General features: G+C 41.9%; 1 protein-coding gene across 1 annotated transcript; it reads left to right on the forward strand.

The window, feature by feature from the left end:
- Positions 1–366: 366 nt before the first annotated feature.
- On the forward strand, positions 367–22,882 carry CNN3 (calponin 3). The gene is made up of 7 exons (XM_068691283.1): positions 367–528; positions 17,180–17,301; positions 17,726–17,792; positions 19,250–19,387; positions 20,262–20,378; positions 21,144–21,290; positions 21,776–22,882. Exons 1-7 carry the CDS (start codon positions 472–474, stop codon positions 22,121–22,123), a joined length of 996 nt encoding a protein of 331 aa, XP_068547384.1. The 5' UTR covers positions 367–471; the 3' UTR covers positions 22,124–22,882.
- Positions 22,883–24,051: the final 1,169 nt, after the last annotated feature.

The following is a 24,051-nucleotide window of genomic DNA, read 5'->3' on the forward strand; positions in this document are numbered from 1 at the left end:
TTGTACGTGGAAGCACGCCCCGCGTGTGGGGCAGGGCTGACAGCCCGGCGGCCCTCCCGGCTCTCCGGCCGCGGCGGGGGAAGCGCTGGGGGGCGGCGGCGGGGCCGGGCTCCCCGAGGGGCCCGGGTGCCGGTGCCGGTGCCGGGCGGGCAGCGCTGCCGCCGCTGGCAGCGGATTCCTCGGCGTTGACGTCTCCCTCCCGCCCCGCTCCCCCTCCAGCGGCGCCCGGCGGCGGCGGCGAGGCGGGGCCGGGCTCTCCTCCTCCTCCTCCTCCTCCTCCTCCTCCTCCCCCCGGCCGGCCCGGGAGGGGCTCCGCCAGCCCGGCGCCGCGATTGGCGAGCGGGCGGCCGCGAGGGCCGCGGGGCCGGGCCGCGAGGGAGGGACTAGAACTTTCCGCGGCCGCGGGCGGACTCTTCCCTCAGCCCCGCCGCAGCGAGCGCCCGCCGCCAGCGCCCCCAGGCAGCGGGGACCATGACCCACTTCAACAAGGGGCCCTCCTACGGGCTGTCCGCGGAGGTCAAGAACAAGGTAGGCGGCGGGGCGGCGGGCAGCTCGCCGCCGCTTTGTCCGGCTCCACGCGGGGCGGCAGGGACGGCGGGAGGGAGGGAGGGAGGGAGGGATGCGCAGCCCCCCGGGCGGGGAGCGGAGCGGGGAGCGCTGCCCAGGCTGCGGGGCTGCCCCGCTCCCCCCCCCCCCCCCGGCCGCCGCTCCCCCCCCCCCCCTCCGGTCCCGGTCCCGGTCCCGCCGGAGCCGCGTGGGCGTGGCCGCGCGCCGCATTCCAGCCGCGTGACATCATGGGGGCGGCCCTGCCCCGCCCCGCCCCGCCCGGGCACACAAAGGCGCGGGGGCGGCACCCGGGGGGGGGGGTGGTTGGGAGGGGGGGGGGGCTCGGCCCTGAGGGCTGCGACACAAAACGGCGAAAAAATATATTAAAAAAAGTGAGCCCTGACGTCACCTGAGGCCGCTTCCCTGCTTGAATGATGCCAGTTAGGTGCCCTTGTTTGAAACCTCCAGTGCTGGTCCCCGAGCAGGTTTATTTCCCCACAGAGGACAGGCGCGTTGGTAGCTGTGCTGCCTGAGGGCCCAGCTCTGCGGGATAGAAAAGTCTCTTGGTTTTGGTTTTTGTTCGTAATTTTCTCATTTGGCACTGTGTGAGTGTTCAGAGAGACCTTTTGTTTGCTGTGGTATTTGGATAGATGAATATAACGTGTCTTGATGCTGCCTAAGAAATTTTTAAAAATTTGCATTCCAGATTCTGGCTCTAAGCTTCAAATCCTTATTTAGCTCAGTCTGGTGTTCAAGGATGTATATATTTTTTTAATTTTCTTCTGAGGCCCTGCCCTTCTCTTGTTTTGCTCCTTACCCCAGGTGACCGATGAGGTGCCTGCTCCCATTACTGATCTCCTGCTCCCTCTCAACCAATAAAGGGTGGAATTTGGGTACTGGTTCCCAGCTAGAAGGAAACTTGTCTGCATGAGAAATGTGCAGGTAGTCAAACTAGCATAATCCCTTTGAAGTTGGTTCCCTGTTTACTTGAGATCATAGCCGATACTTGATCCAAAACAAATGTTCGGCGAGGAGCCTTTAAAGTTGATTTAAGCGGATAGTTTTTTCTGCGGGCGGGACATTTTCTTCTGAAGAAGTGGGCCGGTTTCTGCAGTGCATGATGTTAGCGTAGCTTGAGACAATGATTAATGAATTAAATAAAGCTACAAGCTGGAGTTGTCTTGGTCTCTGACTTAGGACCAAGGTAGCAAGGCGCTAGCAGAAGCTTGTGCTCCGTTGTCTCACGGCATAGTGCGAGGAAGAAACAGGAACAGGGGTAGGAGCCGAGCAGGCTCCGGGTCCCTCAGCTGCTTCCTCGCGGCTCCACCCTTCCCATGTCAGCCGCGTTGGGATGAGGCCTTTATCTATCTTCTCCCTCCTCCCAGCTTTGGTGCATTGCCGCTCCATCCTAGCTGTGCCTGGAAGGAGGACAGCAAAAGCAAGGTGTGGGTGGGGAGTCAAACTTGGTGTGTCCTGCATCTCGCCTCCAGTCTCCACCATTCCTCCCACACCGCCACCCAGCAGGGAGTTGGCCTCGGCCCAGGCCATTTTCTGACGCTTTATAAAAGACGGGGAGTACCTGGAGGGAGTCTGGCTGTCCCTGCAGCGGTGACCCCGAAAGGCCAAGCGCTGGCGACACGCAGGAGGCAGGGATGAACAAAACATCGCCAGGCATGCAGGAGGGCAGTGGCGCTTCCTGCTTTCATTCTCAAGGGCAAATATGAATTAATCAGCATGAAATCAAGTCTGTGCTGAATTAAGACCAACCAGACCTAGGTATGATTATTATGTTCCTCCTGAAACTGCTGAGGAGAAAATTCTTGTACTGTATTTCACTTGCTACAGGCCAAATAAAAACAGATTTAATTTCTTCATCCAGAAATTACCTTTTTGTGAATACTTTAACTGGGAACCAGATTCAAATTACTGCCTTTCAGACTTTATACCTTTGTGATCCAGTTGGCTCAGGATCTAGGTGAAGTTTTGTCTGCCTGTAGCTGGCCTGCTGGGTCCTCTCCCTCCCCTTTCACAGTCTTCCTTTCAACATAAAGATAGTAAATACCCTTTTCTTTTTAAAAAGTAACTTAACACCAAACTGTTCCAACTGTACACTTTTTTCCCCTCTTTTCACACTTCTTATATACTATTTTCCTTCAGCAAACCTTTAGTTTTGCTCACTGAGCATTCTTTAGGAACCTTATACAAGAATTTTTGCTGCTGATGAAACGTATTTCTACTAGCATTTATCAGTAATGACATAACAAAAATTAATAATAAGGCAATAGTGAGGCTAAAGGCAATGAGAATGCTTTCAGAGCACAGGTGATGCTAACTGACAGTGCAGGATTTCTGCTTGCCCGTTCTCTTGTACAGAGTACTCTAACCTTTAAAGAAATAGTATCTTTAATTTACGAGTTATGAATTAACCACAGGTGATTAGTTTAAAATAAAATCAGTCTGGCCTTTCCCATGATACACGTCTTAACAGTTTGTTGCATGGAGAGTAAATTAAAAAAGCAGTATTTTGATGCTGTCAGAAACATTACAATAGAAGTATTGTATGCTGAGATTTTTCACGGGGAATTTCAGAAGCAGCAAAAGGGTTTTAAAGGATCAAGCACTGAACTCCAGTTTGCCCCAATTAATTCATGGTTTCTGATCATTGATCACTGCTCTTGAAGTTAACATTTACCAGCTAAATATAAGGTTCATTGTGCACAGGACTGATTTTTTTCTCTTCGTGTCTGATTTCTTTATTTTTTTCCAAAGAACTGTGAAATTTTTCCAGCTGGATCCAGGCTTTAGTAACAGATCTGCCATTCAAATGAACTACACGTAACTTCATCTTTTATATTGATTGTCTTCCAGAAATCTCAGAGCGCAAATCTTCAAGGATCTTATTTTTGTGATATATGTTCCCAAACCTCCTTTATAATTGTAATGTACAAAGATGAATGAAAAAAATCCAGTATAGATTTAGTTAAGAAGTCTGTCCACCAGATACGCAGAATGCACCGATGTAAGAAGAGCATGGTACTTAGTGGTCTGCTTCTGATAGCGAAGTCAGCACAAATCTGACCACAACCCACAAATGTTACAGTGGGTATTCCATAGCTAAAACTAACGTTCAGTCCATTTGGCACAACAGCTATATGTACCACTTAAAACACATTACTGATGCAAACACAGGAAAACTTGCATTTTGTAAGTTGGTCTTGAAATGCCAGATTTTTTAATGTATCAGCAGCCTAGGTTACTTCTAAGCTACTTAAAATATGCTTCCTGGTTACTTCTTTCCAATGCTTAGTTTTACTTTGACTGATAATACTAAGTTTCAGTAACTTAGGTGCAAGGCCACTTAGAAAACGGTCCTGCCATGTGCTTCCCTTCACATCCAAGTCACGCGTTGCTCCCTCTCTGGACAGAAGTCTCTTACACTTGTGAGCATCCTGGGCGTGAAGAGCCCTCACACCAATTCAGGCGGCATGCAGAAGCCTAATCAACCGCTAGCTACACGTTTAGTTTAGACCTCTTTTTCAAAGGGGGAAGGTCTTCAGACAGCAGGGAACCTGAACTGCGGTGTCTCCATCCACTGCTGTCTTCTCCCTGCTCTGTCTCCGCGTGCCCGACCTGTTTTTTGTCACACTGCTCCCTGTCTGAGGATAGGCCTGCTCTCCTGAGCGTCGCTCAAGCACAGGTTTCCAGTTCACTGAGCATTGCTTAGAAGCGTTACTGCTAAAGCAGCAATAGGTGGCCCTCCTAACAAGCTGGTGGCAATGAAACCTGTGTAGTAGACAGCTCATATTTAGAATATTTCTCTGTGATAAGCAGAGAGACGTATTTTGCCATGGAACCATTTTCCTTGCCAGCTAAGAGGGATGTGAGCACCCAAAGCACAAGCCTTGTTTCTGTGTGCCGAGCACTGCCCAGCCTGCACCCTTCCCAAGCCCACGGACCCTTCCTCAGCCCACCCGGGTAGGCCCATCCCATGGCCACGGGTAGCCCCACACAGCTAGGAGGAGGCACGCCACAGAAGGTGGCTGCCGGGAGGACGTTTGACCAGCACTGCTGTCACCAGGGATGTGACGGGCGATGACTTTACCACATGGTTTAAATCCCCAGCAAACCTCGGCGTGTCGCTGTCAAGCTGACAGCTGCCTTTGGTTGTCCCGATGTGTTCCTAAACTGGCCGGGAGCAGCGTCCAGCAGGAACTCCTGAACTGTGGGACTTGTGTCGGCATCCTGCGTAAAGCCCTGCACGGCAGGTGGAGTCTCGGGTCTGTCCCTTGGCTTACCCCGTCTTTTCAGGGAGGAAGGTGATGAATGGCAGAGCTTAGCTGGGATTAGCTGCTGCTGCCCCGTGAACGCCTCTCTGAGGCCTCTCTGAGGCGTTCTGAGATGTGAGGCTGGTTGCTCCATGCTGGTCTTGTGGTTACCTTGGGCAGCACATTGGCTGCACTTCCAATTCAGAGCTGTTAATTTATAAAGTGCCTTACAGAAACATTTCTGGTGGATTAATAAACTTCTCAGTAAAACTTTCACTGGTGATAGAAAAACATAAAATTTGAAGTTAGGGTTTAAGGGTGGGGAATAAGCACCAAGTTTTGCAGCCTTTATGTGCAAGCTAACAGTATACCTCCTGTAGCCAGAACACATCTGAGGAAAGCAAATTGAATTTACACAGTTGTGATGATTAAATACGATTTGTAGTCTCAGAAAATAGAAAATGTAATTTTCACTTCAGTAATACTTGCTTGTTTCAAATGTTTGTTTATTTTTTTGTGCGTATATGTGGATTCAGAGTTAGACTTGGTTTAGAATTTGGAGAAAAGTACCTAATATATATATATATTCCTGCTGCTGAGTCAATACTCTAAAAGCTGATGGATGCGTGCACGTGTTGTTTCAGGATAATGGCACATGAGTAATTTTTTTCATCTCAGCTTTCTTTGTAAGTATTAATTCGGAAGCTTCTTCCTGGGTTATAATTTACCTTGGAGAGTAAAGGGATAGACACTTCTCTGTGTCCAGGATTGCTGGCTTCGGTAGCTACGTAACACCGTATGCGCTGTGCATCTGACACATCCTTTTAAGGAAAACTTTTTAGAGATTCCCATCCCCTATGGAACAGTACAGGAAAGGCCTTCAGTAAAAATGGGCCTGAGGCCAGGACACGTAGGGCAATTTGAAACAGATTTTTTCTAAGTGAGATCATGTGAAAATCCCTCTTTGTAAGAGGGACTCTTTTGCTTAGAAATGCTTTTTGTAAGTGTTTGATTCTACACAACTGTTAACTTGTATGGATATATTCAGCAGCAAATGTTCTCTTTTGGGTAAATATTTTTGGTTTTGCAGTATTGCCTCAGTAACGTATGTTGTTTCTGTTTAATTGGATTGAATTACTTTGTGTTTTTCTCTACCCTTTCGACTTTCTTCAGGTGGGTGGTTCTATGTTCTTGTTTTCTTTTAAAAATAAAATAAAAAAGCAACCCTTCATTTTTTCTTAAACCAGTGCCGATTTTATTAGGTACTCGGAGGGGAGACATAGTGAGAATTCTTACTGCCTTTATAAAGCCATCTCTTCCCTGAAGCAGATGAGATTCTGGTGTTTCCTTGCTGCCCTGAAAGGTGTTCATGAGGGTGGGATCTGCTCTCCTGCATCAAGGACTGAAGAGTTACAGATCAATGCCAAATGAGCCTCTCCCTAGCTCGCCTTGTATGCTTGGACTATGGCTGTTCCCAGAGTGAAACCAGACATCACAACCATAAAAGCTTTACCTAGCTTTCCTGTTAAGAAAGCTCTCCTGTTATATTGCTTTCCTGTTGATATTTCCACTGCTACAGCCTCTTATTTATAGACAGATAGCCTGCTCTTAGTACTCCTCGTTATGCTTGAATAAGAGTGACTTAACTAAAGTGTTTTTCTGTTGTCCCTGATCGTTGGTTAAACGCTCCCAAGTCTCGCCAGCAAAAGACGAGGCAGAAAGAACAAATGCATACAGGAAGGCGTTCGCTTATCCCCAGAGGCTCAGGGTCAGGGGCAGCTCTGCCTTGGTGGTGAGTGGGGACCCCCGCGGCACATTTCCCGTCCATGCTGAGCAGGGCCAGGCCGGGAGGAAGGCCCACACACAGCCCCCAGCCCTGCTGCACAGCAGCTGGGGCTCGTGGCTGCCTGGTGAGTGCTGAGCTGCCACTGCTGGGGCTCTGTAACGCCACGCTGCTCCTGCTCGAAGTGACCCTATCTATAGCACAGCTGGAAGTCACTGCAGCGTTAACTCAACAGAGCAGATACAATTCAGACATCTATCGCTAAATGTTCTTTGCAGATTTTTGTAGGAGGCTGTCCCCTTACCTTGCTGAAATTCTTGTAGTAATCATGGCCAAATAGAAGTAAACGGTTCAGGAAACTTTCTAAGAAAATAAAGACTACTGCCTCTTCATTGCGGCCTATCTGGATAGCACCCTTTATCATTAGTAAACAATGGCATGAAAATCGTTGCGATATGGAAAAGTACCTCTCTTTTAAAATAATGAAGTGGATTTAACAATAATTTTAAAAAGTTCTGTAAGATTAAACATCGGAGAGAGAGAACTGGTCTTTTAATGGGTGGAAAAGAACTGGAACAAAACGTAACTAACAAAGGTAGAGTTCAGTCAGGGCACCCCAGCACTTTGTTCTGCAGAAGAATGATGGAACCTTAAGCACTTTAGGTCAGGGACCTCTCTCAGTTACACTTCGTTTGTAATATAGCATTGCTCTGCTCTTGGTTCACCTTGAAAGTTTGGAAAACACCCTGCACACCTCAATTCATTGTAATGAGACTACAACTTACCTTGCAGTATCCAGAGTTTGGGATGCTGTGCATACGTGCAACCCCTACCCACCCCTAGTGGTGCTGACTATTGATAATCCTGTAGGATTATCAGGGCCTTTTACCATCTCTGCCATTCACAATATGAGCAAAAGGAGCTGGCAGGAAGTTTCCAGAAGACCAACCACAACCTGTAAAATGAAATCTGTTGTATGATAGGGGAAGACCAGTAACTGCCCCCTTTTTTTTGTTGTTGTTACAAGCTATTTCTGCCCAAGGTGGATTTACATAAATTAGCAAGGAAGAAACCGCTGAAATAAATCAAGGAATGTGTTTTACCTGTAAAGTGCAAACAAATCTGTATGCCCTTTCTGAAAGACTTTTCATTGGTTACTAACAGTAAAACCACAATTTTTAACTTTTTAACACTTTTGTAGTATATACCATTCACAAACATTTACACGTGATTAATTAAGCATGCGTATGGGTTACTCTCCATTTGGATTTTTGACCAATTCCAACTCTTATACTGTATTCTGTACGTATGATGTGAGTACAGCTGGATTTGAATAGAGATGAAAATTCAGTCAGATGCCAGAATAGCAAATAAAGCAAGTGAATTAAAATAAACAAGTATAGTTATAGTAGTTTTCTGTGTAGAATAGATCATCTTAAGTTCCATGCTAAGAGTGTGTTTGTAGCCAGTGGTGTAAATGAGCCGTTTCAGATCAGTGTGTACAGCGTCCCTTCTGCTGGGATCTTCGTACCAATTGGAAGACATAATTGAACTTACTTTCACCATTTTTTTCATGTTAAAATAAGTCAGTTATTGAAATGCTTTAGTTTGAAAAACTTACATGAAGAAATATTCTTCCAGTACTTGCTTAATTGCTGAAAAATCCTGCCTTAGAACTTATTACAGGGCGGTTAAATCCGAGCATCTTAGTGGTTTGACTGTCTTTAGTACTTTAACAATAGTACTTTCTTTCACACGAGTTACAAACTTCCTGTATAGCAGGTTTGTGGCTTGATTTTCACATAACTTAAAATATAATTTAAACAAACAGTTGATCCAAAAGTTCATCATAAACTTCTTAAAAATACCTATTCTACTGTCTGTTACAAAGATTTTATGATTTCTACAGAACTGCCTACAGGATCTGTGTAAACAGGGAAAGTGTCATGCTAAATTTCAAATGGTCTTAGCATATGTTTTCTTAGACTTCCTTGAGTAATCTTCCAGATTTTAAATGGTAGACTTTTAAAGATGGATATTATTACAAAATTAAGTAAACATTTTCTAATATTTTTCTACTTTTTTTTAATATCACAGTAATTGCAGATCATATTCTTCTTGCAACTCCTTCTACATGGTTAAAGCATAACTTCCCTGGGTGGCCATATCCAGAATATTCTTTGATGTTTCCTGGAATACAATCAACATTTTTTATCTCCTACTGGGACGTTTTAAAAGCTGTTCTACTGGGGGAAAAAAGTATGTAAACTTGAAAGAGCGCATGATTTTGTGGATAGCAGTAGAGAAGTACTCCCAAATAGATATAGTGACCCTTGGTGCTCTTGCTTTCTGGCTGCAGGCTGTCCAGGCTTTGAGAACACCGTTCCACCAGCACTACCGCAGGAGGAACCTCAGGAGACATTTTCTTGTTTGCTACTAGGGAAAATACAACATTCTCAGAATTTTTGATATTTGATGTTTATGTACCGGGATGCTCAGTTAGATTTTGTTTTTCCCCCACCCATTAAACAAGCAGTTCACTGGTCTTTCTGGACGGCATGGTAACAGTATTTTCAGTGTATGGCTCAGCACTTTTCTTTCAGAAGTAGTCACTGCTGCTGATGGTGTGATCTGCACCCATTTATTGTTGTACCAGAGTTCAGTAATATTGGGGAAGGGTTCAAATCCAAGTAAAATCTGTTCTCAGGAGGTAACAGGTCTCTGTGCATTGACTGGGATCAGTACTGTCCTAACTGAGAAGAAACTTTACTTTCTGGTGCTTTTTGTGCAGTGAAAACTGCCATGGTTTAAAATAATGGGTAGTGAGTATTACTGAAACCATGTTCTGTAAAGAAATTCAAACTATTCAGAAATACACAGAATAAGTAGTACAATGCAAACAGATTTGATATCAAGAATAATGTATAGTGACAGGAGCAGATTATAGAATCATAAAATGGTTTGGGTTGGGAGGGACTTTAAAGCCCACCTCGTTCCAAGCCCCTGCCATGGGCAGGGACACCTCCCACCAGCCCAGGTTGCTCACAGCCCCATCCAGCCTGGCCTTGAGCACCTCCAGGAATGGGGCATCCACAGCTGCTCTGGGCAGCCTGTACCAGTGCCTCACCACCCTTTGAGTGAAGAATTTCTTCTTAATATCCAATGTAAACCTACCATTTTAGTTTAAAGCTATTACTCCTCGTCCTATCATGTTGCTGCAGTTGGAAGTAGAAGCTGATCAATGAGGAGAACAGGAGTTGCAAGCCAGAAATCTGCTGAAATCTGTGACAAGAAATGATTACGTGAACGCGAGGGGAAAAAACTGTGAAAACAAACGTCAGTGTGAGAGAGGGCTGCAGTAACCCGGCTGCACAAAACAGGGTAGATGCAGTATTCAGTCTGAGGATGGACACGAGTCTGAGTTAGAGCAGTCTGAGGGAAGGGATGGTAGCATCTTTTTCTTGACTGGCTTGTGAGCTGTCACAAAATCGTATTGGACAGCCAAGGAATAGAACACACAGTTCTTCCAGCCTGCTGCTCTGGCAGCAAAAGCCCATCATGACTACAGGTATCTTGTTTGTAAGATGACTTGGAAACTGTGAGGCATGGCTTGTTCTTACTTCACAGAGCTTCAACTTGTGCAGGTGGAAACAATGCCAGGAAATTTGGATTAATTCTCATCCATTCCTCTTCTAAGGTTTGTGATCTAAATTATGATTTACAGAGAAAACAGTGAAACATGGGTGAGTTACCAACTATGCTACAAATAACAAAAAATAAAAGTTTAATATTAAGCTAAATGGATACTGCTGTAAAAATTTTGTGCCTAGATAGTGTGAGCTCTATCTAGCTCTCAGTGAGCTCTTTTAACATTCGTTTTACACACTGTTTCCTGCCTTTCTGTACAACAGTCCATAATGACAGAAGAAAACTGTGTTCAAACAGCAGGGCATGCTTAATGGTGGCTTGCATTTTGTACTGTACCTTCCCATTTATTTTTCATCTGGCTTTCCGCATTTCTTCTTACATTTGGGTTTCTCATTGCACAAATATGCATCCCGTGACATCTGTTTTTGCATGGAGCCCTGGTCAACATACATAAAATTAACAGGGAATTTTAATTTGTCCTTATGGTGAAAGTTCATTGGGTTGGTACCTCAAATGACAAAAGGCTCCACTTGATGGTGAGCTTGGTGCTGTCACTCCCTCTTCTGCCCCACCTTCAGTAAAACCAAAGCTTTGTAGTTTCCCACTAAGATTCTTTGTCTCATTTTAAAGGTTACACACTTTATTTTATTCTATAACTAAAGCACTTTGTTGACAGACTTACTTGCTCCAACTAGAAGCGTTGCGCTGAGAAATGCTGATTATGTCCTTATGTTACTCTCCCTTATCCCTGAAGTTTAGATATGTACAATAATCAATTTACACTTTCAACCACAAAGTTTTAACTGGGTTGTATAAAAAGTAAATCCAAACAACCTTAAAAAAAAAAAAGTGGGAATTGGAAGCATTCTGGAACAACAGGCAATGAACACAACAGGGCAGTTGAGATGCAAGGAGCAGGAATGCTGCAGAATAGTTTGGGATTAGCCTTGTAGTCTGCCTCACTCCCGCTTTGACAAGCACTTGCTCTTAGGGTTAAAACTTTTGACCAACGATCAGTTTTTCAGCTGTTTTCTGGTACTTCAAGTACAGCATGCTGCATGCTAAAGGCGTGACTCCTGCTGCGGGGGCGTGAGGCCTGAAGCGCAAGTCAAAAGTTCCAGAAGAAGGAAGAGTTGTTGGCAGATGTAACGTGACAGGGAACTTTGGAAGTTTTATCTTCTGGAACTGTTCTTTTTAACTTGCTAAATTCTGTGTTTGTTAGTCCCAGCGACTTGTAAAAAGGTATGCAGCCTGTGTAAACCTTTTCCTGAGATACTGTTACAGTATTTTTCCAGAGCATAGCAGCAAGATAGCTGAACTCGAACCGGAGATTTGGCATATCTATAGCCTGTAACGTGCAGTGTGTACCGTGTAATTTGGAAAAGATTATTATAAACGGACAAATGAAAGCCCATATGAGATCATTTATGGTGTGAAATACTTGTTAACATTATCACTCAAACTCAGCACCCTACAGGCACATGCAGTAACTCGAGTGATCTGCCTGCATCCCTCGAGGTTGGCAAAGATAACTTTGCATTTGTTTCAAGGAATCCGTACCCTTGATAAAAACAGCGATGATGATTTCTCTTGTACTAAGGATGGAGGGAGTTTTTTTTACACTGTAAGAGGTCCCAAACGGGAAAGTCCTACCTGAACAGAACAAGATGTGAGGATCAGAGAGAGTTCAAGAATCCTGAATTCTCTGTTTGCCAAAATAAGCATATTATAAGTAAGCATGGATAGCATGAAATACTGCAGTAAGTTTATCCACGTATACCATCACCAAAGCATATTTCACTGTACATCTAAGTATTGTGAAGTTTCTAGAGGAATCAAGTTTAAACCAAGCATTTTAGCCTAAGGCATATGTATTGGCATAAACGTACATATATCAGGATGCCTAGTATTATACATGTGTGACATTCAAAGATGAAACTTGGCATTTAAAATAGGAATTGCTAGTAAGAGTAAGAGCTGACCTATTGGTACCCCAAGTTCTACAGCCAAATCTGCTCCTTCCGCTCCAGAAAGACAAAACAAATTAGGAAGCAAAAAAAAAAAAAAGCCCCTCCACCTTCAGAACTGAAATGCATCAGTTTTAGGTTATAAAGATAATGTGCTTTAAGTTATCTGTAATAGAAGATTACTATATTGAAGAGATTTTTACCTAAATTTCATACTGTGTTACTAATTTTTTTTTTCTTTCCTGTTTCTGTGCATCATTAATGAGGCAGTCTTCTATCCTGGCTCTATAAGACAAGACTGTGTACAGGACAGACTCAGTACAGCAGCAGCACATAAGCACCTGAAACAGCTTCTGATAAATTTAAATCCTTTAATAAAATGTTAACATTGTATGACTGCATGTGAAGCTCAAGAAGACAAATGTAATGTCTATGATCTCAACTGGTACAAAAGAGTCAAGCTCAAAATGTTCTTTTAAAGCATGGAGAAGTTTTCCTGATTTCCACCTCCTTCCCAAAAATTCAGATACAGCTGGAATGTTTTGCAGAGATGCAATTAACTGAAGTATTTTATACAGCTCTATTTGAAAAGTACTTTTTTTTTTAAAATGAAAAGAAGCCAGTCCTAAATGACAATAAGATCCTAATTTTTCTGCAGCCTCCTCTTGTGACTTACAGTAGCAAAGTGAAACCTACTTAGTCTTCTGAAGATTACCTCTACCGTAAAAGTATCATATTTCTACTTAGAGTTAATCAGAAAAGTTGTCTTCAGTTGTCAAATTATTTTTTCTGTGCTGAAAGCGAAGCCAGCTCTTCCATATTATGAATTTTACTAATAGTCAGGAGCTTGTAAAAGGCAAGTAACATGTACTTGTTTCCTCCCACAACCATAGAGCACCTACAATTTTTCACCACTTGCATAAGTTTAGTTTCCTTTCAAAGAGGCTTCTTTGAAATCTGTGTCTCAGAAGTAACAAGAACAATAGCATTTATAGCTTTATATCTTTCAAGAATTACAAGAACAAAGTAAAGAATTAATATTAATAGTTGGCTTCCTGCTGTTTTTAAACCAGATTTTAAATTTTTATATCCATTGCTACAATTGGATCTTTTCTACAGTGTTCTGACTGGTACCTTTTTTCAATGGCACTGGTGATGAACACTTTGAATTAAGGTGCTTAGCTACTGCTATCATCTTTGCTAGATGGTGCTTTCTTTTTTGTGAACATAAGTTTTAAGCATCTTCCATGAAAGTCAGTACTTTAAAAAGAATCAAATGTTGGCATGTTGATAAGCAGTAATGGAAAAAGCCATAAAGTTTTTCATTTATATTAAAGCTTCCAACTTTCCCCTCACAGATAGCAATCAAAGGAAAACTGGAACAACTGATAGTGATAGACATGTGGAAAATATGAAGTATTCACCAGTTTGGTGTTGCATAACTTCTAATTGTGTCACTGGGAGTAAAAAAAGAGCTAACAATTCAAAGTAAACATAATACTTTGCTCCTGGTACCTGACCCAGGCTCTTCCTGCTTAACTCCTTCTTGTCACACGTTTAAGTCAGATTATAAAAGGTTTCCATGTCTTTACCTTTCAGATAGAGTAAGTATAACTTTCAGAGAAACTATCACCACTCTTTACTTTCTGTAACCTAGTTGCCCACCAGTTCAAATACATCAAAACAAAACCTTTGCCATATTTAAATCAAACCGCACAGTACTTACTGAAGACAATGCAGAAAATTTTCAGATTTAATAGCAATGCTTTTAATGCCAAAAATGCAAAGCTTCCTCACGTGTTTAAACATTTATTTCCTATCTGTATTTAAGCACAGTAGCGATATCCCCGAGAAACTTTAAAACCTCTTGAAAAACTGAAGATTTTAACACACGTGAGAGTACTCCAACATAGAGTAAATATTTAAGAGACATGATAAAATTCCATCTGATTACTTCCAAGTTACCCAAACAGTGGGGGTTGTGATTCACTATTCATCTTAGTTGTAATCTCAAATGCGGAATGTACTTTACATTATATGAGAAAAAATGTTACCTTTCTTTTTCCTTTATATACTTGCAAATAAAGACTGAAATAGCCACACGTAGAATTGTTTGGTGGTATTCTGTCTAGTAGACTTTATATTTCTTTACTGTAAGTAGGGGGAGGGAGGAGATGAGTGATCTTTGAAGCGCGTCCCTTGATCACCAACTTTTCTATAACCTCATTTACTTCCATGCACTGGCAATTTTTTTCTTCTTTTAAAAGGAAACTAAGTTGTAGAAAGACAACTCCAGTTGTACCCTTCCAGCTGCAGGATGGCTGACCTATCACTTAGCATTGCCTTTAAGCTACAGTGAAACAAACTGCCTGAATTTTGAGGTAGCATAAGGTTTGTTACATGTCTAACTATAACTAAATAGCAGAAGAGAGCATAAACCCCTCTGTACCCATGTGCATGTTAGAGCTGAGATTTTCATGTTGTGTGAACCATCAGCACAGAAGCAGCCAGCCTGCACAGTTCCCTCCCCTACCCGGAGTACCAGAACAGGCCGCGTTCGGGCCTCTGCTGAGCTGGGCATTTCGGTGTATTACCTACAGCACATCTCGTCTGTACATCTAACTTCAGATTTTGTCTGCGCGCTTCAGTAAGGTCCCTGTAGGTCCTTTAACACATAATAATGTCATGCTACATTTTAGTCTTTGGGATCTGTCTCCTCTGCCCGAATACTTTGACACACACATACAAAACGATTGATTCCGTTGTGTCTAAGATTGCAGCTCCACTGTGAGTTCGGCGCAAGTCAAGCAGCTTGTTCAGATGTTACTAGGGAGACAGACCCAGGGTGTGATCACACAAGCCTGGTTTCCATAGGAATCAAAAATAGCCATGAAAAGTCGTTTGTAAGCTAACCACCAGGTCAGGAAGGAGAAAGACAATAACCAACTTCCTCATACACCATTTTCAAGACAATTAACCTTTCTGGTAGGCCTCCAAAAGGGGCTACCTTCTCCTTACAATCTCCTATTACAATCACTGAGTAATGTTGTAGCACTGAGCCTTGGGCTAAACTTAAAAAAAAGGGCAAGAAGAGTATTTCTTAAAAGAAGAAAACAAGAGACAAATGTGGTGGCTTTTAGCTGTGAACTTAGCAGCTAACTTTTCTAGTCCACTTCTCATCTTAGCTATGTAGTATCTGAAAAGTATGATTAAAGAAAGTCATTTTCCTCATGCTGAGCAGGGTAACCTGAGCTTTTTTCCTTTTTTCTTCAATAAGAGAGAGCACTTGATTATTTTAGACCACCATTGGTCTGAGCACTGAGGTACGTATTTACTGTCTTGTGCAGAACACTGCGGAGTTTCACGTATTAATCAATAAGGGAATTATCCTGATCTGTAACTAAGGCACCAGAGCAGCACTATTACGAATAGTTTAAGGAAAATAACTATTACTCACCCTAGTTTCTGAAGTAAAGCCAGAGATACGGGAATTTTCCATTCCCCTTAGAAGAAAAATAGAGAACAACATACTGTAATTTTTTAGTTTGGTCAGTTTGGAGTTGGGGATTGCTAACGCTAGCCAAAATGCAGTAATTTCCTCTCTCCCAGTAATTCAGATAGATTGGAATTATAATGTCCTGCACTATAAAATGGTTGCTAATAATGGTCTTAGCCTTTCTGGGATGGAGTCTATATGCAAAAAGTAGGAAACTTACATTGTGGCCTGAATGCCAGTGGCGTTACCTGAGCTTCCTGTTAGGAATCTGTAAGGGACCGGCGGCCCTCCGAGGTGTCAGTGGGGAGTGCTGCAGGCACGTCTGTGCTTGCCTGTCACTCACATTCCTTGTGGCAGCTCCCTCACCCCAGTCCTGCTCACTGACACACGTGGGACAACTTGTAATGCAGGTGGAAAGTGTTGCCAACCTCCGACCTGGAGAGGTTGGTTATGCCATAAAGTCCTGCGCTCAGTTCACTTGTTGTGTTTGCAGAGAAAGTAGCAAGTTGTAGTACTAAGGATTGCTTCCACTGAGGTAATCCCTTCTCTCCAGCTTGCCCCAATGCTTTTCAGCATCACCTGTGAAGAGCAGGGATGGGGGGCGAAGGGCAGAGAGTAGAGCCTGCACCCTGCTGGCTGCGCAGTTGAAGTGTGCTGGTTTGCATCAGCTTCCAGCGGTGAACTCTGGGTATCTGGAAAAGGCATTCAAGTCACCTTGCTAACAACTCTTGGCCTCTGTTTGGTGCCTTGAACTTCAAAGACCAGGCTTTCTTTCTCTACCATAATAGTGTACTAACTTTGCAATTAAGACATGAGATCACAGCTTATTCCATGTGAGTCTTCCAGCAAACCCAAAGAAAAGAGGAATAGCAGGGATACTGACTCTTAGCTTGGGGGTGGGCAAACGCCACACACAGCCCCCAGATTCCCTCGCAAGGTAGCTCTGGATGTTGTAGCAACAAGGGGGAAAGCTAACAAGCCATTTCCATTAGTCATAATCTAGGTAAAGAAGCAAATCCACTGTAATCTTCTGGTAAATAACATCAGATCTATTATGCTAAAGTTCCCATCTGGAAGTCTGTGCTGGAGCAGTACTACTGATGCTGTGGCAGTTAAAAATTCTTACTTCCATAAAACATTATTTCACTTCTTACTTGCTGCTAAAGTACAACTTAGATGTAAAATAATTTTTTTAAAAAGTCCTTATTCCTCTGCAGCTATCAAAGACTGTTCACAAGTTCTAGCAAATCTTACAGTAGGAAGAACTGTTGGAAGTGCTTTAAAGGACCATTTCCAAATAAACATTTAGTAAAGCCATTAGCATTGTAGTAGAAGGAATAAAGACATGTATCTGTAGCCTGATCACTAAAATGCCATACTAAATAAATGCTATGGCATACTCTTTGAAACAGATTTGGGAGAAAGACTTGCAGTTTTCTCTTGTGAAATAACTTTACAACTGCTTCTGTTACAGATAGCCCTCAAGTATGATCCCCAGATAGAAGAAGACCTGCGTAACTGGATAGAAGAAGTTACAGGACTGAGCATTGGTGCAAACTTTCAGCTGGGACTAAAAGACGGCATAATCTTATGCGAGTAAGCATTAAGTAACCTTATTTTTAGCATTTTTCCACATTTGCAGAACTGAAGAGGGACTTTCTGAAGACTCCCTTCAAACACAACAATGACAGTCAAAGATAGCAGACAGTAGGGTGGGAGACAGCTTCTTTGAAATTGTGGAGAAGAATGAGAAATCTCCTTTATACTTCAGCAAAGATAAAGAACTATTTCTAAATTTAACAATGAAGCTCTTTTCTATGATAATGAAATGGCACACAACAATAATGACTTGTCTGTTAGACTTGTTAGACCTGAGGCACTCTGTATAAATCAAAAAACTAACAATTTTGATTAAACTAATGCAACTAATAAAGTATGAGTGAAAATATTATATGCCTGCACAGATTATATAAGGATGAAATTTATTGTTTAAGCATTTCCCTTTTTTTCACCTCCCCAGGCTTATAAATAAGCTGCAGCCAGGATCAGTGAAGAAAATTAATCAATCAAAACTAAATTGGCACCAGGTAAAACAACAGAATAAAACCCCAAAACTACACCTCTAACCCCTCCAACCCCAAAACAGTTCTTTTGTATTAACAAATTTCCTCTGAATATCTACACCTTAATTCTTCATAGCATCAAGTTTTGTGTATGTGTAGCAAGATACACACAGCAGTTGAGATTACTGCGTACATGGAGAGTATTCAACAGGAGAAATTCTAATAACTAAGATGTCTCATAAATGGCAGTTGACTATACATACTTAATAGTAATGCTGTTAAATGAAGTTTTAAATGGAGAATTAACATAGAGCAATATAGCAAGGCTTTTTCCAAGTTTAAAACCAACAACAGCTGTCCTTCCGTCTGTCTTCCTTCCCCCCCCCCAAAAAAAAAAAAAGAAAAGGGAAAAAAAAATGTTTTAACCCAACAAAATCTAGAGTATTCCATCCAGACAGTGCTGTAAGGCTCTAAGGTCAACAGCTTGGCTCTACCTGCACATTTGAGGTCACCATACAAAGCATCCTCCTGAGAAGGCAGCTGGGGGACATAGGGGAGGGAAAGGACCCAAACGGTCTCAGAGGAAGTACTTGTGTAACAAAACTCAGAAAATACATGGTGCAAACTACAGTGTGTATCTGAGTTCATTATATCCAGATTGGATTTCATATGGGTGGTCTGCCAAGCACTTTTTTTTTTTTAATCCCCAAGAGACTATCAACAGCACCATGCTTTTAGAGCATGCATTGGAAAGGTTGCTGGTTAGAGTTGGCTGCCTTTACTGATGCTGGATCGAGCTCAACACTGCTGTGTCAGCCTCTTATTTTATTGGTACCAAACACTAATAAATGCAGGGGATTTTTTTATTTTTTAAGTTTTAATCTCTTACGATTCCAAAAGGAAAGATGAGTTTCAGTCTTCACTTATGTACTCCCTATTACTTACTTGCCGTTTTCTACAGTACGCAGTGCTAAAAACTAGCAGTAAAACCCAAAAGCTTGTCTGAATTTTTTCCAGTAGGTGATCAAGAGAATACTTTCAGACCAAGTTTAGCGTTTTTACTAACCACATAGTTATGTTTTTGCTTCTTTTATTCAAAGTTATCAATTGCTAAAGTCAAGCAGCGTTGACATTTAAGTAAATTTTTCCTATTTGAAGGTTTTGAATTTGGATTTCTCTTGGGACACGGTTGAATTTTGTCATTACAACCCCCCTCTAACAGATACTCGCTGATAAAGAAATGCTAGACTAGACAAACCCTTAAACTGATTTCAGAAGTCAACATTAAAACTACAGAAAGTAATCTCAAACTCCCCATTAGTCACTCTTAACCAGGCCAGCTGTTTTGACAAACTTCACAAGGCAAAGAAGGTGTGTAAAGACAAAACCAACACCAATAAGCCGTGAAGTTACTTAAACTAGTTACTTTGTTTCTGAACTGAAACACTGAACAAAAAATGGCTTTTTTTGTTTCTGTTTAGCTGGAGAACATTGGGAATTTTATCAAAGCCATTCAAGTCTACGGCATGAAGCCACATGATATTTTTGAAGCAAATGATCTTTTTGAAAATGGGAACATGACTCAAGTACAGACTACTCTCGTGGCATTAGCAGGTCTGGTAAGTATTTGTACCCCAGGCATTGGTAGAAATCCACATGCCAGTCAAGATACTCTCTTGCCACTCATTTAAATACAGAAAACAGCATCCAGCCTATCAGGAGGGGATACATACTATGTACTAGATAGTTGCTCTTGAGATGGCTGTGTCTTCATTCCTTCAGCAAAGGCTGAAATTATGTTTCTTCAGGGAGACCTTATAGTGGCCTTCCAGTAACCTAAAGGGGGCATACAGGAAAGCTGGGGGACTCTGTCAGGGAGTGTAGTCAAAGTACAAGGAGTAATGGCTTTAAACTGAAACAGGGTAGATTTAGACTAGATATAAGGAAGAAATTCTTCACTCAGGGTGGTGAGGCACTGGAACAGGCTGCCCGGAGCAGCTGTAAATGCCCCATCCTGGGAAGTGCTCAAGGCCAGACTGGATGGGGCTGCGAGCAACCTCGTCTGGTGGGAAGTGTCCCTGCCCACGGCAGGGTGGGTTTTAAGGCCCCTTCCAACCCCAACCATTCTATGTTCCTTGACTGCAGATACACAGAACCAGGGAATATCACAAGAGAACATTAATGCCTGCAGATTGTCCTTCCCACTCTTACAAAAGATACTTAGATAGCTTGGGAGTGCCACCTTCAAATGGTGATGGAAACTGTTATCTCCTCCCACTCACAATATAGGGAGTTTCTCATACAAGTTAATCCTGCTTGTGGCATCATTTGAGAGACCAGAGGATCAGGTACAGAGGCAGCCTGCCTTTCAGCCTAGGTCCCTGTATAATAGTAGCAATTTAAGTAGCAGAAACTATACTTTTAATGCATATTTCAAGTAGCAGAAACTATACTTAATACTAAATACTCCTATTTTCCTTCCCCTCTAAATAGGCAAAAACCAAAGGTTTTCATACTACAATTGATATTGGTGTCAAATATGCAGAGAAACAAGCACGAAGTTTTGATGCAGGAAAACTAAAAGCTGGTCAAAGTGTAATTGGCCTGCAGGTAAGTAAGAAATTCATGTTTGCAGATACTCTTGACAACTTTCTTGTTTTGATTAACTGATTTATTCTGTACGCAAAATAAAAAAAAATAAAAAAGCTGCAGTTAGAATATGTTCTTATCATGGAAGGAGGTGTGAGGTTTTAATTCCTGTAAGCAGTTGATTGCCGATTGCCTTTCTACGCTCATGTGACTGTCTGGAAGGTTTTTCTGCTTGTTCTAGATCTGCACTAAGGGTAATGAAAAGAGTAGCTAATATTATCAGTATTATCTCTGTCCCTGACAGCAGCTTTAAAATTAGTAGGAGTCTTTGGATATCAAAAGCTCCTTATATGGTAGAAGATTTTTTTTCTCCCCCCTCTCTCTCTCCACTTTCCATAATAGTCATAAAACCCAAAATAACTGACATAAAATCCTAAAATTCCTGTGGTAAACAAGTTGTGGCAGTGAAATTGAATCTCTACTGTCCAGAGTAGAAGCCGATTATTATATTTTGAAGCATACATTCATTTCTAACTGCATATGCAGTTGGGCAAATGCCAGTCACTGAAACGCGTTAGGAGGACAGTTGCTGTATTTTACCTTTTGAAGCTCAGTATGGAGAAAGGGTAACTTATTACAGGTAGCGGTCAAGCTACATGAGAAAAGCATGCATTGAAATTACTTTTTCAGTCAGCCATCAATTACCAACTGTATGTTTCCTTACAATGGTGCTTGCTGTACAAATAGATCTCTTACTCTGTCTACCTCTTCCTTCTCCCCATAAAGATGGGCACCAATAAGTGCGCCAGTCAGGCGGGCATGACTGCTTATGGCACTAGACGACACCTCTATGATCCAAAAATGCAAACTGACAAGCCATTTGACCAGACAACGATTAGCCTACAGATGGGCACTAACAAAGGAGCCAGTCAGGTAAGGACTGCGTGTGGTATTTGTAGAACAGACAGAGCTCCCAACCTGGGAGAGTCTGCAGGATGGGCAAGTGAGTTCTGTGGAGTAATTTAAGAACTTCAGTTTCTTATCATTAACCAGTGTGTTCTGTGCTGAAAAATCTTCAAGCATAAAGGTGACCTGGCGCTTTTAGAATTTTCCACTGGCTGTGTTGTATCAGGAGAAAGCAGTAACTTCATTTCCAGTACTAACTAGACAGACACAAAAAAGAAATTACTTCCTGGGCACTACCTCAGTTCAAACAGTATATTCTTTCCAAAGGGAAAAGTCCCTTTCAGCAGGGACTTTCTTCCTAGACTTGCTTACTAGTGAACACATGTGCTGTTCTGTTGTACTTAAGTTTGTACTTTCTAGCAGTTCCAGTAAGTCATGCAAGTTGTAATCATAAACCCTGTAACCGCAGCTCTTGACCTTCTTATTGAACCTCTACAATCCTGTTTCACTAGGCTGGTATGCTGGCACCAGGTACCAGAAGAGACATCTACGATCAGAAGCACATACTGCAACCTGTGGATAACTCAACTATTTCATTACAAATGGGTACCAACAAAGTAGCTTCACAGAAGGGAATGAGTGTGTATGGGCTTGGACGGCAAGTGTACGACCCCAAGTACTGTGCTGCACCCACAGAACCTGTCATTCATAATGGCAGCCAAGGAACAGGAACTAATGGGTCTGAAATCAGCGATAGCGATTATCAGGCAGAATACCCAGATGACTATCATGGAGAGTACCAAGATGACTATCAAAGAGATTACCATGGTCAGTACAGTGACCAAGGCATTGATTATTAGATTTGCATCAAAAGTTCAGTATTAGTCCATTATTTTATTCAGTAAGAACGAAACTAGCCTTGTGGAATTGTTACCTGTCTTTCCTACACACTATGCTTAATGTACCTAAAGAAATACTGCCTTACGTACATTCCTTTCTCCTTTCTCTGCCCTTTCCCTGTCTAGTTGCCTTTAGTGCTGTAACAGTTGTAGTCTACAGCATAAACAATAATTGCATATGAAGTAAAAAGGAATACTGTGAAAGGGGGAGTGCTCTCGTACAGCCAGGCCTTCTAATAAGAAGCTATGCATTCACAATCTACTCAAGTAGGTTTACATACCACATTAAGCCTTCATTTGACATATTTACAGCTTTTCTGTTTTCCAGATGAGATAAAAGAATTTAATGCTTAAAATTAAATACGGTCTCTGCCAATTAAGTTTAAGACATCACACTAGTGATTTAAATATCATTACTATGTTTCTACGGTATTGTTTGCTAATGGTAAGTCCTGCATTAGACATAAGTGTGCATTTGTGATCGTGTATTCATTCCATTATCTACACTGACCAAACTCATAGAAATAGTTGTCTTACTAAAAAGGGAGCTTGTACAAAGTCTTGAGCCAACAGAAGTCCATGTTTGATGGTGCATTTACCTTTTATTGTGCCATAATATATCCATGTAGAAATGCTTTTTCTTCCTTGAACTGTATTTATTGCCACTTCTCAAACTGATCCCAGTGTATTTTTATAAATAAATATTTTTTCTTAAAGGTATGTAGAAGATTCTGCCTCATTTGTTATCCTACCATTATTAAAGAATAGATGGCAAAAATTATTCCCAAATCACCATCACCCTTGCCTCTGTTAAGGACAATGTAAAACTGCTGTCTGTTGCAGTTAAGTTCTTCATTTTCCATGGGATTTAATCTAACAACCTTGTAAAAATCTCTTGTGAGTGAGTGACAGTGACTTAACAGGAAAGGAATGTAGCTCCTTTACAGCAGAGTTCAGTTCCCCTCTACGTTACTGTGAGATTAAAACCAAAGATCCTTAGATGTTCGCTAAATCCCTGCTCTTCTTTCAAGGCAAATGAAGAACTGCAGATACTTAACACTAACTCTACTTCAGCCTATAACCTTCCTTCATACCATCATTTTGAGAAATTAAAAGACACTTGCTTTAAAATGTGAAATGAGATATCCAGATCTTCATTTCCGCTGATCTGCAGTCTGAATTCTTTAGAAATAAAGCTCTGATAATAGTAACTAAATTGAAAACATTTTTGTCCTTGCCATAAAATACAGATAGGCTGTACTAATTTACCTGGGCTCCTTGCAACAGGAGAAAAAAGAGGCTTCTATCAAGGGCAGGGGGAATTTCACTAGTCATAAATTCTGTGAATAATAGAAGGTATTTTAACATGTAAGTTTGGGACTTGTAAGAGATTCTTCCCTCAAGACAAAATTTTGTGCTTTGCTCCATTAAGTTTATTTTCAGGTGTGGTGACTTTACTTTCAACTGACTTATTTGATGAGTAAGTGTTAAGCTTATTTATTTCATATAATTTAAATTAGGAAGGACCTCTGGAGGTCATTGGTCCAAGCCCTGCATGTAGGGCAAGAGAATTACCAAGATGTCTGTTCAGACCTGCTTTTCCTACCTATACTGCACTTCCCCCCTTCAAGATAATAGCATTTAACAATTTAGAACTAGGTTATTAAATGCTGAAAAGCAGTGCTATGATTGACAACAAAAGCTTTGCTATTTTCATAGTTTGGGTGAAGTTAGGATCTCTTTTGAAAGCCTGACCCATGCCTTCCTGCTATTTCTGATGCCCAAAATGATGTGTTAAACCGCTTGCACATATTTATTATGTATGTACTTGAAAGGAGGCCCAAAACAATATGCAAATTGTTCTCAGCACACCTGTTCCTTTCATGCAC

Source organism: Anas acuta, chromosome 8 (assembly GCF_963932015.1).
Source record: "Anas acuta chromosome 8, bAnaAcu1.1, whole genome shotgun sequence".
NCBI lineage: Eukaryota > Metazoa > Chordata > Aves > Anseriformes > Anatidae > Anas > Anas acuta.